The sequence below is a fragment of the Zalophus californianus genome, chromosome 4 (genome assembly GCF_009762305.2).
Source record: "Zalophus californianus isolate mZalCal1 chromosome 4, mZalCal1.pri.v2, whole genome shotgun sequence".
Taxonomy (NCBI): Eukaryota; Metazoa; Chordata; class Mammalia; order Carnivora; family Otariidae; genus Zalophus; species Zalophus californianus.
This window is the reverse complement of record NC_045598.1, coordinates 160611586-160626710: the sequence shown is the minus strand read 5'-3', so window position 1 is coordinate 160626710 and position 15125 is coordinate 160611586. Positions and strand designations below refer to the sequence as shown.

At 35.1% G+C, this 15125-nt stretch overlaps 1 protein-coding gene across 5 annotated transcripts in view; it reads left to right on the top strand.

Annotated features, from left to right (window-relative positions):
- The window catches only part of ANGPT1 (angiopoietin 1), a 245927-nt gene that overhangs the window by 179247 nt on the left and 51555 nt on the right, over nt 1-15125 (top strand). For all 5 annotated transcript variants that reach the window (XM_027577787.2, XM_027577761.2, XM_027577770.2 and 2 more), the window contains one exon: nt 13860-13987. In XM_027577787.2, coding sequence (XP_027433588.1) covers nt 13860-13987 — 128 coding nt within the window. The remainder of the gene's footprint in view (nt 1-13859; nt 13988-15125) is intronic.

The window sequence follows — 15125 nt, the reverse complement described above, 5'->3', positions numbered from 1 at the left end:
CATAGCATCAAAACTCAGCTTATTGCTTCATGTTTTTGGCAATTCACAGTTATTGCTGGAATTAAATAGTTTACAGTAATAATGGCATGGATACAAGGCTTGGAATTCTTCTGAGAAGGATAATCCGGTACTATGACCATCAGACATTCACCAGTCATCTTTATGTTCAGAGGCGATTAAGCTCATCACCACATACGTTGAGCACACATGAGTCAAACATTGTATTATGTGATCAAGGATTTAATTAGTAACAAAGAATTAAAAAAAAGGAAGAAAGGAAATAATATTTAGCCTCCACTCTCTACCACGGGCTGGTTTTCTTACTAAGTCACTTTAGAGCATACTCCTGCTATACCAAGGTATGATTAATAGATTTATCCATTCATTCAAAAATATGTAACAACTGTTTTTCACATTCTCTTCTGGGGGATAAGAATGTTCATCCGTCTTTATTTTACAAATATTTGTTGAGTTCTGGTAATATAGCAGATGGGGTTCAGGCCATTGGGAAGAGAGAAAAGATGTAATTCAGTCTGTAGCTTCAAGGAAACGAGAGTTTGGTGGGTAGAGAGACAGATGAACACACAGTTATATTTTGTATTTCATATTTTGCTACACATGAGGCTAAGGTGCCAGGGCACTAGTGAAATACACAAGAGAAATATTAAAATCATGGCAGGGACAGGATGAGGGCAAAATACAGCATCTGCAGTTTTCTTAAGGATTTTGCTGAATGCTTACTACAATTCAGGCATTGTTTAAGCTTTATGTGTATTAACGTAGTCCCAACAATAACAATATGAGATAAATACTATGGCTAGTCCCATTTTATAAATTCTACAGAGAACTTGAGTAATTTGCCCAAGGTTATGCGTAGCTGGTAAAAGTTGATCCACGATTGAAACACAGGCAGGATGGCTCTAATGGGATGATAACAGCTAAGTCTTCAAAATAAAGAAAACAGGGCATACTCCAGACAGCTCAAAGAACACGTATATTTGCCAGGATTCATGGCAGGGAGTGGGATATACCTAAATGCATAGCCTAAATCTCAGAATCAAAGCCAGGAGAACAATGAAAGATGGAATTAGAGAAGTAAACTGAGGGAGATCAAGGAAGCTGCATTTTTTTCTCTGAAAGCAGTAAGGAGTGCTGTCAATGTATGAGGACCATGTTGACATTTGCATTTTAGAAAAAAATTCCCCAGTCACAATGTAGAAAGAATGTACTGGGAAGTTGATAAGCTTGGAAGTGGAGGGACCAGATGGGTGTTTTGCCATTATTATTAAAATATTAGCAAATATTTGGAGAGTAAAAGCCAATCTTCTGAGCCCTTTGCATATATTAACTCATTCAGTTCTGATAACAAGTCTGTAAACTGGGTGCTCTTATTAGCTTCCTATGACAGATAAGGAAACTAAGCATAGAGAAGTAAATCATTTGCAAATATCACGCTGCTAGCAAGTGGGCAAGCTAAGATTTGAACCCAGAGTCTGATTCTGGACTCTGTACATTATCTATACACTGTACTATGATGGGGAGGGAAGATAGAGTTGATGGTGGTTTTCATCTGATTCTCAAAAGGATATCCTAGGAGAGAAATAATGAGGTGGGACCAAATGACCAAAGAGGGACAAATGAAAAGGCAGATAGAGGGGAAAATCATGAACAAAGGGAATTAGAATCAACAAGAAATAATGACCTATTAGAAAGTGAGTCAAATATAACTCTTAATTTTCTGGATTCAGTAACTGAAGGGATGTTGATTACATTCCTAAAAATCTGCAACATTTAAAAAGAAACAGGTTTAAGGGGGAAAGATTAATGAATTTAGTTTGGGGCATATTGACTGAGGTGACAATGGGAAAATTTGAATCTGGAAGTCAGAGAAATACAAATTTGTAATTCAGGAGTGAAATCTGGATGACCATCTACATTGCTGTGCCCTCAGAGGAGACAAGTGGTAAATCCATGCAGCAAGTGAAATCAATTGAAAGTGCATATAAAGCAATGACTCAACCATTTGGGGGGTTGTAGATCTATTTCAGAATCTGATAAAAACTAGCCTACCTTTCCTTCTCACTTAGTTCAAACACTCAGGCACAAGTTTATGTGCGATTTCAGAGAATTTACATACTAAGATTATGAACCCATTTTAAAATAATAAGAATGTAAAATCCAAGACAGCAAATTGAGAGTTCTTTACAGGATAGTTAAAAGGAGATCGGAAAGAAAACAGAATTAGAAAGAAAAACCAGTAGTGAGGAGTGTTACAACAGAGAGAAAAAAGTTCTGTGAAACGTATTACCTTCATGGCTTATAAATAAGCAGAAAGGCAAAAAAAAAAAAAAAAAAAGAAGGAAAGGAGAGGGAAGGGGAGGGGAGGAGAGGGAAGGGAAGGAAAGAAAAAGCAGCCTGAGAAACGAATCTTGAACTGGGATGTGGCCTCTCCCTGTAGGAGAGCTTGGGTGACATGTATGGTTCAATTGCATGGGTCAAAGACAAAAATGAGCAAGAGGAAGTAAAAGCAAAAAAACTGTCTACCCATATCCAGCAAACTTGATTGTGAAAGGACGGATAACAGTTTGGGTAGGGATGCACATAGGATAGAGAGAAGTAAAAGAAGCTTAAATACTGAGAGACAGGAGCATGGTTGTATATTTAGGTCCCTAACATGAAGTTCAAATTTCAAACCATAAAGAGCTTCTCATGCAGTTCATTAAAAAAAAAGAAAATTTCTTTCACATCATCTAAAAGACATAATGACTGATCCTATAAATTTTTAAGCCATCTAAATTATTTGGTTTAAAATGTCTTTCCCAGAGGCTGATTGCAGTGGTATGGAACTTCTGATTGTTATTTTCGGTCCTCTGGCCTTCTGAAAAGGGGAAATGAGGCATTTGTTTCTTTCCCAGTGCTGAGGAGACATTTGGTTCTGTTCTCAGAATAATTCTACCATCTGAAAGGAATTTACCTCCCGTGCAGTGTCTATTGAGTTTGTGAAGTAAATCATTCAGTCGAGGGATGAGATAGTTTGAACTCCTGCAAGTCCCTGGAGTTAAGAATGATTCTAAAAACATCACAAGCAATGGGAGGAAATTAAAACTTTTTGAATGTCACTTATATAAACATTGATAAAAATAGAATATATCATTTTCATTGACTGAGTAAAATATTTGGGTTTTAGTTGACTACTTGTAATGCACAATTTAACATTAGGTAGAAAGAGAAAGAAAAATACAGGAAGTCATCTGCTGCACACTACAGTGAGCACTTGTTCCCATTTAATGAGGGAAATGCTTTATCTTGACAGAAAATTATATGTCAAACATTTACAATTTCCTTAAAACGAAACACACTTTCTAGCACTTCCTTTCATAAAACCCAATGGCTTTAAGGGGAAAGTGACTGTTTATTTTTGGAAATGGTATATTTCTCCTTTTTGATGGAGCATGTTATCTGCCTTTTGAAAAGTTACAATTTCTGTGGAAAAAAAAAAACTGTGTGAATAGCAGATAGCCAAACTCAAGATAACAAAATAAAAAATAATACAGCCTTTGACCTCTCCCATGAATTATTTCTAAACTACCTCTTTTGGGGAAGATTTGAAACTTTGTGGTTAATTCTCTTTTGGAATTCAAGTTGCAATTTCAGAAACTAAACTATTTGAAAAGGGATATCTCCTGGTTCTAGCTGGGACTGGAAGTTACCAAGGTGAAAGGCCACTCAAAAAAAAAAGGTGTTGCCTTTCTGCTCCAACATTTCTATCAGCAAACTCCATTTCTTCTTCTCTTGTGCTTTCATGGTCTGGTTGGTTAAAGTAAAGAAGCACAAAATATTTTTAATAAAATTTCAACTGAGTCGTTTCCTGGACTCATCCACACTCAAGTTGAACTGAACAGATATTTTCTAAGTCCAGGGTCATAATGGAACAGTGGTTCCTTACAGATAAGCTCTGGTACTTTACACAGAGTCCAAATGACAGCTCTAATCACTTGGAGGGAAAGTAAGGAAAAAAAACCCACATTTTATTAACATCATTAAGTATGTATGCATCACATTAACCATAAACCCTCATGAAATGTCTTCTGCTTTAAGAAGGGAAAAAGATGAAATAAAACCTGAGAAATATTAAAACCAATCAGTTAGGCTTAAATACATATAAACAAAATAATACTGATTTTTAGCATTTTTCTAAAAGTTGATTGTAAAGAACCTTTAAAACTATTGATAAAAAACATTTTTAGTTTCCTATTAGAGCTCACCATTTATTTTCAACTAAAGAATATCAACATGATAACTAAGGACACTGGACTCTATCTTATCACTGGCTTGGATGTTCACATTCTGAATGGAACCATTTCCAATAAGGAATCACATTAATATGTGACCTAGAACAATCTACTTTTTTTAAATGAATTTATGATGAAGTTAAATTATTAAATGAAATACCAATTAAGCCAAACCTCTTTTAATTGTGTATTTTATTGTGTCTTTGCATATATCCATAATTATTTTTAGGTGTGAACATTCTGTTTTCATAGCCAGCCTGAGTTCCTTTAGGGTAGTGAATTTGAACTTTGGGTTTAATTTTAAGTGGAGATTTGGTTCTAAAGGAAGCTTTGCTGGTTGTTTTGGCCTCATGTACACATACTTACAAGTGCACAAATAGACTGAATCTCAACCATAATTAATTCTCCAACTCATCTCCCTAGAGCTGGGATTTAGACAGAGATGGTCACATAATCGGCGTCTTGGAGCACCTATGACATATGCCATCTAGAGGGCAAGGCATGTTGGTCTAGGAGGAACAGGAATCAAGGACATCTGGGTTCTAGTCCCAGCTCTGCTGCTAGTTGCTTAACATAAAACTACCACACACCTTAGAGTTTGTCTGGTGTCCTAGACAAATCCACACATTTTATGACTCATCAATCATTCCATTTCTTCTCTTCGTTTTGTATCACTTCTAATGACTAGGAAAACCCCAAGTTCAGAATGAACCTCAGCATGGTAATCAAGTATTATTCATCAAGTAGATTTACCCCAAGAGTAAGAATCGAAGTGACATACCTATGGTGACAGTCAGCCTCTATTTATTTAAAACTTCAAAGTGAAGTGTTTTGGTTTTGTTTTTGGTTTTTTGTGGGGTTTTTTTGTCAGTTTTCAAAAGCATCTGGCAATTTCTTTCCATTTATAGCATTGCCCAAGGACTTTCATTCCATTTTTAATGGCTTTTGCTGAAATCAATTATTTGTCTACTTATAACAAAGCACAAAAGACCCTTTAAGCTTTCCCACACGCATGGGAAATCTTTTGTTCAAAATCAATATATTTCAGTCAGGCCAAAAACATTACATGGGAAATTAACACACATGAAACACCTGAAATATTTTTAATGAAATGACCTTCTGAACAAATGGCAAGGGTCATGTAGCACTCGTAACTGCCCATCAGGGTACCCAAAAGGGAAACACAGAAATAAATTTTGTGAAAAATGAGTATTACTTGATTAAACAAAGGTTGTATGTAAATCCATTTTCAACTTTCAATTCTTTTTTTGCATCCTTTGTTGCTTTAAATGTAATATGCATTAAATATACATTCAGTTATATATGAGTCATTTCACATTAGAAGAACACTGGAAATTTTATTTGAATACGCTAATCAAACTAAAGTAGAATTATGTAGAATTACTTGATGTTTCATTATCCTACACTAAAAATAATAGCATAAAATTAGTAATCTACCTATGGCATAGGGTGGTTTGCATGTCCACCTAGATTTAACAGTTTCTGTAATTTATACATACATCTCAATATTACTAAAAATATATACAACTACAATTATACATAGGGGTCATATATTCTCCAGATAATTAAAATGTATCTCTTCAAGTAGTAAAATATTAAGAAAATTAAAAAATATTGTGATAGTACATCTTCTGCATTGTTTTAATCTTCTCTTTCAGAAAAGATTGAATAAAATTGAAGCTTTTTATAATAATTTAATTTACTATCATCAGCATGACCTAATTTGCATCAGAATGCCACTATGCCTTTGGAAAAGTATATGATTTGTCCCTTATATACTGCCCAAACTGTTCTCATTTCTTATTTTTGCCTACTTCTAAGATTACTGTCTCTTCCTCATACACACAAAAAAACCTTTTGATATTATCACTTTGTTGTTGTTGTTGTCTTCATGCCTGATTCTGGAAGGTGAACACACACACACTCCCACACAAATACCACACATATGCTCACCCTCCCTTTCCCTACCAGCTCTTCCTCTAAACTTGTAGCTTCAGCAGATGGTCCAGAGGTTGGGACATCAAGTAATTTAGGCTTGTGAGAATATTATCCAAGATTAATGAGGGTAAATTTTGGTCAGCATGATTTTTAAGATATAGACATTATGAAATCCAATATAGCTTCTCAGGCACCTCTTATTTCCTCATGCTCTGTTAGCTTTTGAAGTTGCAGCCACCAGTGCTCCACATTTCTGCTGGGAGTTCCCACCTCACACATAATTCTGCTGCCTGTGGCCCTCTTCTATCCTCAACATTTTTCTTCTTTCTTATCTTTCCTAACCCCTGTCACTCTTCCAATACTCCCTGCTTCCGAGAGAAGAGGCCATAGCCATTCTGAATTAAGGCCTGTCCTGATTCACCCAAGACCCTGGGTATGACCTTGTCATCTGAGATAAGTATTGCTGGGGACTCTGTGACAGATGAGTCATTGGAGTACTGTTTGGCTTTGACTTCACTCCAGGGGCCAGTAAGAAATAGTTAAGATTCTTGGCTTTATAGTCAAAAGAGTGTGACTACTTAGAAGTTTTAATGAAGTTAGAAAGCATCTCTGAGCCTCCGATTCCTCATATATACAACAATATATTGATAACAGTATTTCATAAGGTATTTACGAGGACTAAATGAAACAAGGCATATAAAACATACTTGGCTGACAAAATTCAGAGTTGAACACATAGTAAGTGTGCTAATTTCTAATACTGAGTGTGCCAATTGATTTTATTATAATCACGATTATTATAGTTCCACCAAGAAGATGATGGGTAGTTAAGATTTTAAGTATCATCTACAAAATAAGCACACACAAAGAACACTTCCTTTTACAAAAATTTTAATTAAAGTAATAATGTAGCAAGTAAATGATCTTCAGGTGTTCTTTTATACTGAGTTTCGGGGTACTATGGGGAAAAGAGTAGTAGATCTTTAAAAAGAGAACCTTTTAGCTATTCACCCAAAGACTTCAGATTTAAAGTATTTACAAATAGAATATGTGTTTGTTATACTGTGATATAGCAATTTGCACTATATATATAATACATTTACACACATAAACATATATATGTACAAATATGTTACATTAAATTGTATGCAATTGCCATTTTTGTAGGTTAAAAATCATGCTGAGATATAAACCCCTAGGTATTTAGGTTCATATGCATATGTTTTATATAAAATAAAATACCAACTTTGAAATTTTCAATTCAGAAGCATAAAGCTTTTATGTATTTATGTAGTTATGCATAATGTGGTATGTATTTATAAAGTCATTGGTAAATATCCCTCACCCTCATACCCACACACATAATACTGAAATATTGAATATTGCCTGTAAACCTTTTAATTTTCCACTCGTGAAGTGCAAGGTATTACCTTCTTCCACTTTTAAGTCCTTTCTTTTTTTTTTTTTGAAGCTGAGAACATTTTAAATGTTTAAAAATGAAAAAGTATTCATGAAATGCAACTGATTAATCAGGTATATCAGTTGCAGTAGTTTGACAAAATATGATATGAACATGTTCAGAAAGTTCTATTGCATGTTGGTAAAGGATCTGCCAAATACACATCAATCCCTTAACCATAGAGTTGGTTTTTTTAAATTATGTTAATCACCATACATTACATAATTAGTTTTTGATGTGTTCCATGATTCATTGTTTGTGTATAACACCCAGTGCTCCATGCAGTACGTGCCCTCTTTAATACCCATCACCAGGCTAACCCATCCCCCCACCCCCTCTAGAACCCTCAGTTTGTTTCTCAGAGTCCATACTCTTTCATGGTTCCTCTCCCCCTCCGGTTTCCCCCCCTTCATTCTTCCCTTCCTGCTATCTTCTTCTTTTTTTTTTTAACATAATGTATTATTTATAAATTAGGAATCTAGGGAGTATCTTCAAATGGCTTTTCCACGAGATGCCCACACACCTGGTGGAACAGTATAGAATCTAATCAGTCAGTTGTTTGCTTGTTTGCACCTTATCAGATATGATGATTTACTTATCCATATGTTCAGTTAACTTCAGTGTCCTGTTGAGGTGAAAAATTACAGATTTAGGATCAGTTCCTGTACTGTGATCTCCATAGTGATGATGGTCCAATAAGTAACACAAGGATTATCCTTAAACAAATAACTTGATCCACATATATTGTGATGTTTGCTAAATACTAGAGAGATAGGAACCATTAGCCACATCTAAGATTTAAAAAGAATATTTGAAGAATCGACCCCTTTATGGCAGTTTATTGGGAAGTAACTAGGATCAAGGACTTTGGCTTTTTACATTGTCTCTGGTATAGCAAAGGCTAACTGTTTCCTATGTTCTGTACTAGATTTGCTACAACTCAGAATTACCAATTTCACATTCCAGGAAGTTTTCTCTTGAGGGTTCATCTGAATTGAAGTGACCCTCTGTCTCAGCTTTATGGTTCTTCCCTCAAGTCAGCCCAGTGGTAGACATGCCATCTGGATTGAAATTTGTTGGGCAAATAAAAGGGAGAGCCAGATAAAGTCAACAGTTGCTGCAATCAGGGTCTCAGGTTGCTTATTGACTGAATGTTGGCTGGTGAAAGACAGACATGCACCTGCTTGTGTCCCTATTCTTTCCCTTTAGATCATGAAGATTAGGTGATAGAGATAAGGCTAAATGAAAAGAATGAATAATGATTCTTTCCTAAGACTTTCTAGAATTATTTGTTGATATTGGTGTGCACAAAGTCTTTGAATTGCCATACCAGGCTTTTAAAATTTAGTTCAGATAAACTGCTTTACGTTTTTGTTTTTTTTTTTCTTTTTCATTCAACTGTCCTCTCTTCTGGACAGCCTTCCCCAAGTTTACATGGCAGACAGAATATATGCTCCCTGAATATTCCCAGTGAACTTGATACATACCTCCAAAATAACAGTAGTGTGCATAATCTCTCTTTGGTGCTATATTCAAGCTGGTAACCTTATAGCTCTAGAAGCTGTTGCTAGTCATCTTGTGACCAGGCAGAGACTCATCAGCTGTGTCCAAAAAAAAGATAAAGAAACCAATTCCTCTTCACATTCTTTAAAATCTGATTATACTTTACCTAAAATTCTATTTTACATTGTTTATGTAAACAATTGTTTATGATTGAATAAATTATCTTTTTGCTTAAGCTAGCTTGAATTCTCCTCTGTCATGGAAAGTACTAATCATGGATGTATCTATCATGAGTTATCATTAGAAGACCTACTAATATAGTAGGACTTTCTCCCATCAGACTGTGATTACGTTAAGAGCAGATTGTGGTTTTCTTATGTCTGTATCTTCACTGTCTGGGAGAAGTCATGCACAGGAAAGATGCTCAATCAATATTTGTTGAATTAATAAATATAGCATGGATTTTTTTTAAATTTATTTATTTGTCAGAGAGAGAGAGCGCACACACAAGCAGGGGGAGCGGCAGGCAGAGGGAGAAGCAGACTCCTCTCTGAGCAAGGAGTCTGATGCGGGACTCAATCCCAGGACCCTGCGATCATGACCTGAGCCGAAAGCAGATGCTTAACTGACTGAGCCACCCAGGCATCCCAATATAGCATTGCTGAGTTTAGAAAATATGCATTTGTATGACATTAAAAAGCCTCACTTCAGTGTTTGCAATCTGAAAGCAGGGGTGAGAAAATGAATAAATGTCCTTCCTTTAGTTGGGATTTACCCATGCAAGGGATTAGTAGATGAAAGGACAGTGGGTGGAGACCACGAGGAATTCCAACCTGAACTGTTTTTTAATACCTGATGGTGAGATGGAAGTTAGGAGGAAAGGAAAGGGAGGCTAGTGCGGGACTGATAGTAATGGTGGGGATCCAGACTCTCAATTAGAGGAAAGACAAACTCATTAAGAATTAAAGGGAGAGGAAAAAGAGAGTATATGATCAAAGAAGGAACTTTTAAATATAAAGATAAATTTTTTAATTCATGCTTTTAAACCAGTCTATTATTATAAAAAGTTTGAGCTACTTTGACAGATAGAAAAACACCTCAGTCAGCTCTCTATTGTCGCTGGCTCGTCCAGCTGATGCTTCTTTCATCCTATTCCATCATGTATTCCATATCTGTATCATGTCATTCACCATACATTCTTCTGGACATTATCTTCCATTTTATTGAAACTCAAGACCTCCTACAAAAATGTATCCTTAGTTCTGACACTTGTAATGGTCAGTAAATTCATCTTTTTATTGTCTTTCTTTCTTTTAAAATGTTTATTATGTGTCCAGCTTTATAATACATAACCATAATATCTCTAGTGCATAACAAAGAAAATAATTAGTCATGCAAATTAAAGTTATGGGATTAAAACTTCTACAATCAGTGCGTTGTTATACACATCATATGTCATTTCATCTGAAATAATCTTTTAATTTTAACTGTTCAGATTAAGTTTATATATGCAGCAAGATTAGATTACCTGGGTTTTTTTAGACTTAAACAATGTTATGATGTGGTATAGTCAATGAATAAAATAAACCAATTAGCCAACTTTGATAAGGAAAGGCCAGTTCAGTATACTCCTAAATATAACCAGTCAGTTGTAATTGCTAACATTTGGTCAGCTATAATATTGGATTTGAGGATGGAAGATCTACTATTCCATTGACTGGACTCGCTGGCCTTCTCCAGCCTACTAGTGTCACTTCTGTAAGAAAGAATAATGATATAATGTTGCCATTAATAATATTATTACTATAACAATAATAATAACTACCATTTCTTGAGTTCTTACTGTAATTCAGTCACTCTGCTGGGTTAAATAATCCATACACTTGCCTCAGAGCTACGTTTAACTGCCCCACTTTGTAGATTGAAAAAAGAAAAACTGAAGATCAGTCTACCTTTATAGAAGGGCCTTTTTCAAACCATAGTACTTAATACAAATGTCAAAGGTAAGCTGTGAATGGAGCTTTTATACTGATTTTAAGTGCTTTAATACTCTAAAATATAGCCTGGATCAAACTTTCAAACATAATGTTTACTAATTAATAAGTAATTAAATACAAGCAATCCAATCTTTCTGGAAAAATGACTGTTTCTTCTGGAAAGAATGTGATTCTATTTTTCAAAAATACCAAACTATATTTCAAGTAAATGAAATATCTTCATAAGGTATGTTGCCATTACAATAACAACAAATCCATAGTATAACCATAATACTATTTGTTCCTCTTATGATAGAATCTTTAAGCCATTTTTCCAGTTATAAGACTTATATTCATGGTTTGAACATCATTTTTATGCAGTTTCCATAAAAATAAACTAATACTCAGCTTCTTTTATTTTTCTCTATTATTGAAAATATGTGTGGGTTTCCCTCTTCCCACACAACAGCCCTTTCACCCACATCTTCCTGAGGAGAAAAGGAAAAGAGGAGGGGAGGTGACAGAGAAGTGGGAATGGAGTGTATTGTCACTGCATAACTAAATAAGGAGGAGCAGGAAGTGGTATATTCTGTAAGAGAAGCATTTTCTCCTTAGATAAGTGACTTTCCCCATCTCTTACCCAAAAAAGAAAAATGGGTTTACCGTTGAATTCCTCTTGACCACATCTTCCTGTGTTCATCCTCTCAAGGGATCATAAATTTTATTTGGCATTTCTTTACATCCCTTCCCTTTTTAATTTTTTTTTTTTGCTTCTAATTTGGTCATTTTCAACTTGTTTCAATAGAAGATTAAACATTGAGAATTTAGGAAGGTTTTGTTTTAGAAAAATAGCAGTCCATTAACTTAAAATAAGCAAGTACAAATGAACTGTGTTGATGTTTTTCAGAACAATACTTTTACATAACACACCCATTGCAGTTAAAGATGGCTTTTGAATCAGCATTTATATATTCATTTTTAAATTGCTATTTGCATACCTTCTGTGCCATGCTTCTTCACTGTCCTATGAATGCATAGTCCTCTACTTATTGTGTGTTGATATTGCAGCTGCAATGGTGGTGTTTAGATGTAATTATTAATATAAGTAGACAAAGCCATCAGTGCACACATGAGCTGTATAGAAAACCATAATACTATTAAACGTTATAATTCTATATTTTTGCTATGGCAGTATATCTGAGTGGATATTTCATTTTCTTGAAACGTAATTATTTTTGGAAATTTGAAGTATTTATATTGAGATAGTCATTCTTTCCATCAGTTTAGACTATTTTTAATTACCTATAAATTGGTAAACTCATGCTTCTTAAGTTTAAATCAGGCTATTGCTTTAGATTGTTAGAGCATGTAAAATCAATTCAAAAGCATCATTTAATAGTTTACTTTTGATTCTTATTAAAAAAGGCCATCATGACTCAAAGTGATTGAAAGCAGGTATTTATTAAATAACATGAGACTTTAAGGGCAAGGTGATAAAATAATCTTAAAAAATCTTCTTGAAGGGGTTAATGAAACGAATTACTAAACTATATGTTTATTAGAAAATATTAATAAATAGTTTGTAAATGTGCCATGTATATCTTTAGCAAAGGACTACTAAAGATGAGTCATTTTTGTATTTTGATCTCAGTAATAAGAACTTCATAATAGATGAAGGTCAGTGAATAAAATTCTCAGTAGAGCCTATCTAATTAAATTTCCTTTTTCATTTGTCTTCCACCCTTTACTGAACTCTTCCCCTATATGTTAATTTCAAAACTTATTCATTTGTGTTCTTTTATTGGTATATTATCTGCCCGATAGTTTAACTTCAGGCATTAAATAAAAAACAAAGTTCAGGGGTGCCTGGGTGGCTTAGTTGTTGAGCATCTGCCTTCGGCTTAGGTCATGGACCCAGGGTCCTGGGATCGAGCCTCACATCAGGCTCCCTGCTCCACGGGAAGCCTGCTTCTCCCTCTCCCACTCCCCCTGCTTGTGTGTTCCCTCTCTCGCTGTGTCTCTCTCTGTCAAATAAATAAATAATCTTAAAAAAAAAAAAAAACAAAGTTCAGTTGCCTTTTCTTTCTAGGTAAATTAGGTCAGAGGCTCTTTTCTACTTTCTAAATCTAAATATTTTGAGGTGTGTTTTTTTTAATAGAAATTTCTAGGAGCTTATCAGTCCAAAGCCACAGAAAAACAGTTCTATCTACTTTTAGTGTTTTAAACCTCCATATGGTATTTTTATTTTTGAATTTGTTATCATTATCTCTTCCTCCTCCAAAAACGCTTTAGCATTTTTTTTAAAGTTTCCTATGAAATCTAGGTAAGAACATTTTAGAAATTTTGGAGGAAAATTGACATAATTATTACTAGTTGGAGGTGTTACACTATCAGGCCATTTGTCCCTTGAGTTGATGTTCTGGAAATTATAGATAAAAACAAAATTTAAGTAAGCAAAATATAAAAAGTATTCAGTTAGAAATTGCTCTACAGATTTTTCCGTTAGTTTTGTAATTTTGTGAGTCAGCTCAAATCTAGTATTGTCTTTATGATTGATTTGTCAGTAAATGCAATATTGACATTTGTTTGGAGGAAATAAAGACTTGGATCCATTCGGGTACTAATGGTACTGATATTTTTGCTCACATATTGCAATTTTTTTTTTTGCAGTTTTACTAAAGGGAGGAAAAAAAGAGGAAGAGAAACCATTTAGAGACTGTGCAGATGTATATCAAGCTGGTTTTAATAAAAGTGGAATCTACACTATTTATATTAATAATATGCCAGAACCCAAAAAGGTAAAACCAGAAGTGTTTGTTTACGAGATGTAAAGCAGATCCTAGTTGAATTGCTGAATAATCAGACTGATTTGTGAGTTTGTTAAGCTGAAAATATATATGCCTGAGCTCTTTTCTCCCAAAGATTCTGTTTGCCAGGTCCATAAAGATGAAAACCCTATTGCACAAACCTCCCCCAAACCCATACCTCCCATCCCTCTTTCACAAAGTTTTTTATTTATTCTCTGCTCATTCCTGGGTTGTCCCATTGCTCATAAATGCTTGCCTTGTGTAGATTACATGTTGAGGTGATATGTACTTCAAGTACATGGAGAAGAGGTAGGAGCAATCTTTCAAGGTCCCAAGGACCCAGACGGCACACATCATCTATAGTCTAAATACTGTGGAGGGGCTGCCAGGGACATATTGCTATTTGCAGAATCAGTGTTCCTATTAGGGTGGGAGAAACATATTCTATCTTGACTAATCATCTTGATAGGATTTGCTTTTCATGTTTACCTAAAAGAGTGGGTTGGAGGCTAGGATTCATTAGTATGTTGAACAGGATCCAAAGTAAACTTTGAAGTAAGCAAATACTATGTTCTTGCTGTTCTAACTCTTTTTCCCTATCTATTCACTAAATCATCCATCCATTCCTTCACTCAATACATATTAAGTGGATGTCATTTGTCAGTCACTGCCTAGGAACACAATATAGAACAAACAGATCCCACTGTAGTGCTGAAGACAGACAATTACACAGATGATTATAACAGACTGTAGAAGTGTAGTGATTGAGACAGTCTGTTCAAAGCAGGATTTGTGGAGAGATGTAAGGAGAGCCCTGCTCTTTGACATGTTAAAGTTTTTGCCCAAGATGCCAAGAGAGACCCAAGACTCCAAGAAGACCACCTGCGTTTGTAATCCTCCATCCTCAAAGGATGAAACAATTTTCCTCTCCTCTTTGCCCCACCTAAATTACCAGTCCTGCATCCTCATTTCCTGTGGTTACTGTGCAAGTGCTCTTGGAAGGCCTTCCCTAATTCCCTCAAGCAGCTTTGCATGACTTTTTCACTAGCAAAGTTCTACAAGGCAAGGATCGTGCCTTTTTGTCTTTGGTTTCCTGGGACCCAGCATAGTTTCGGGCACATAGCAGGTC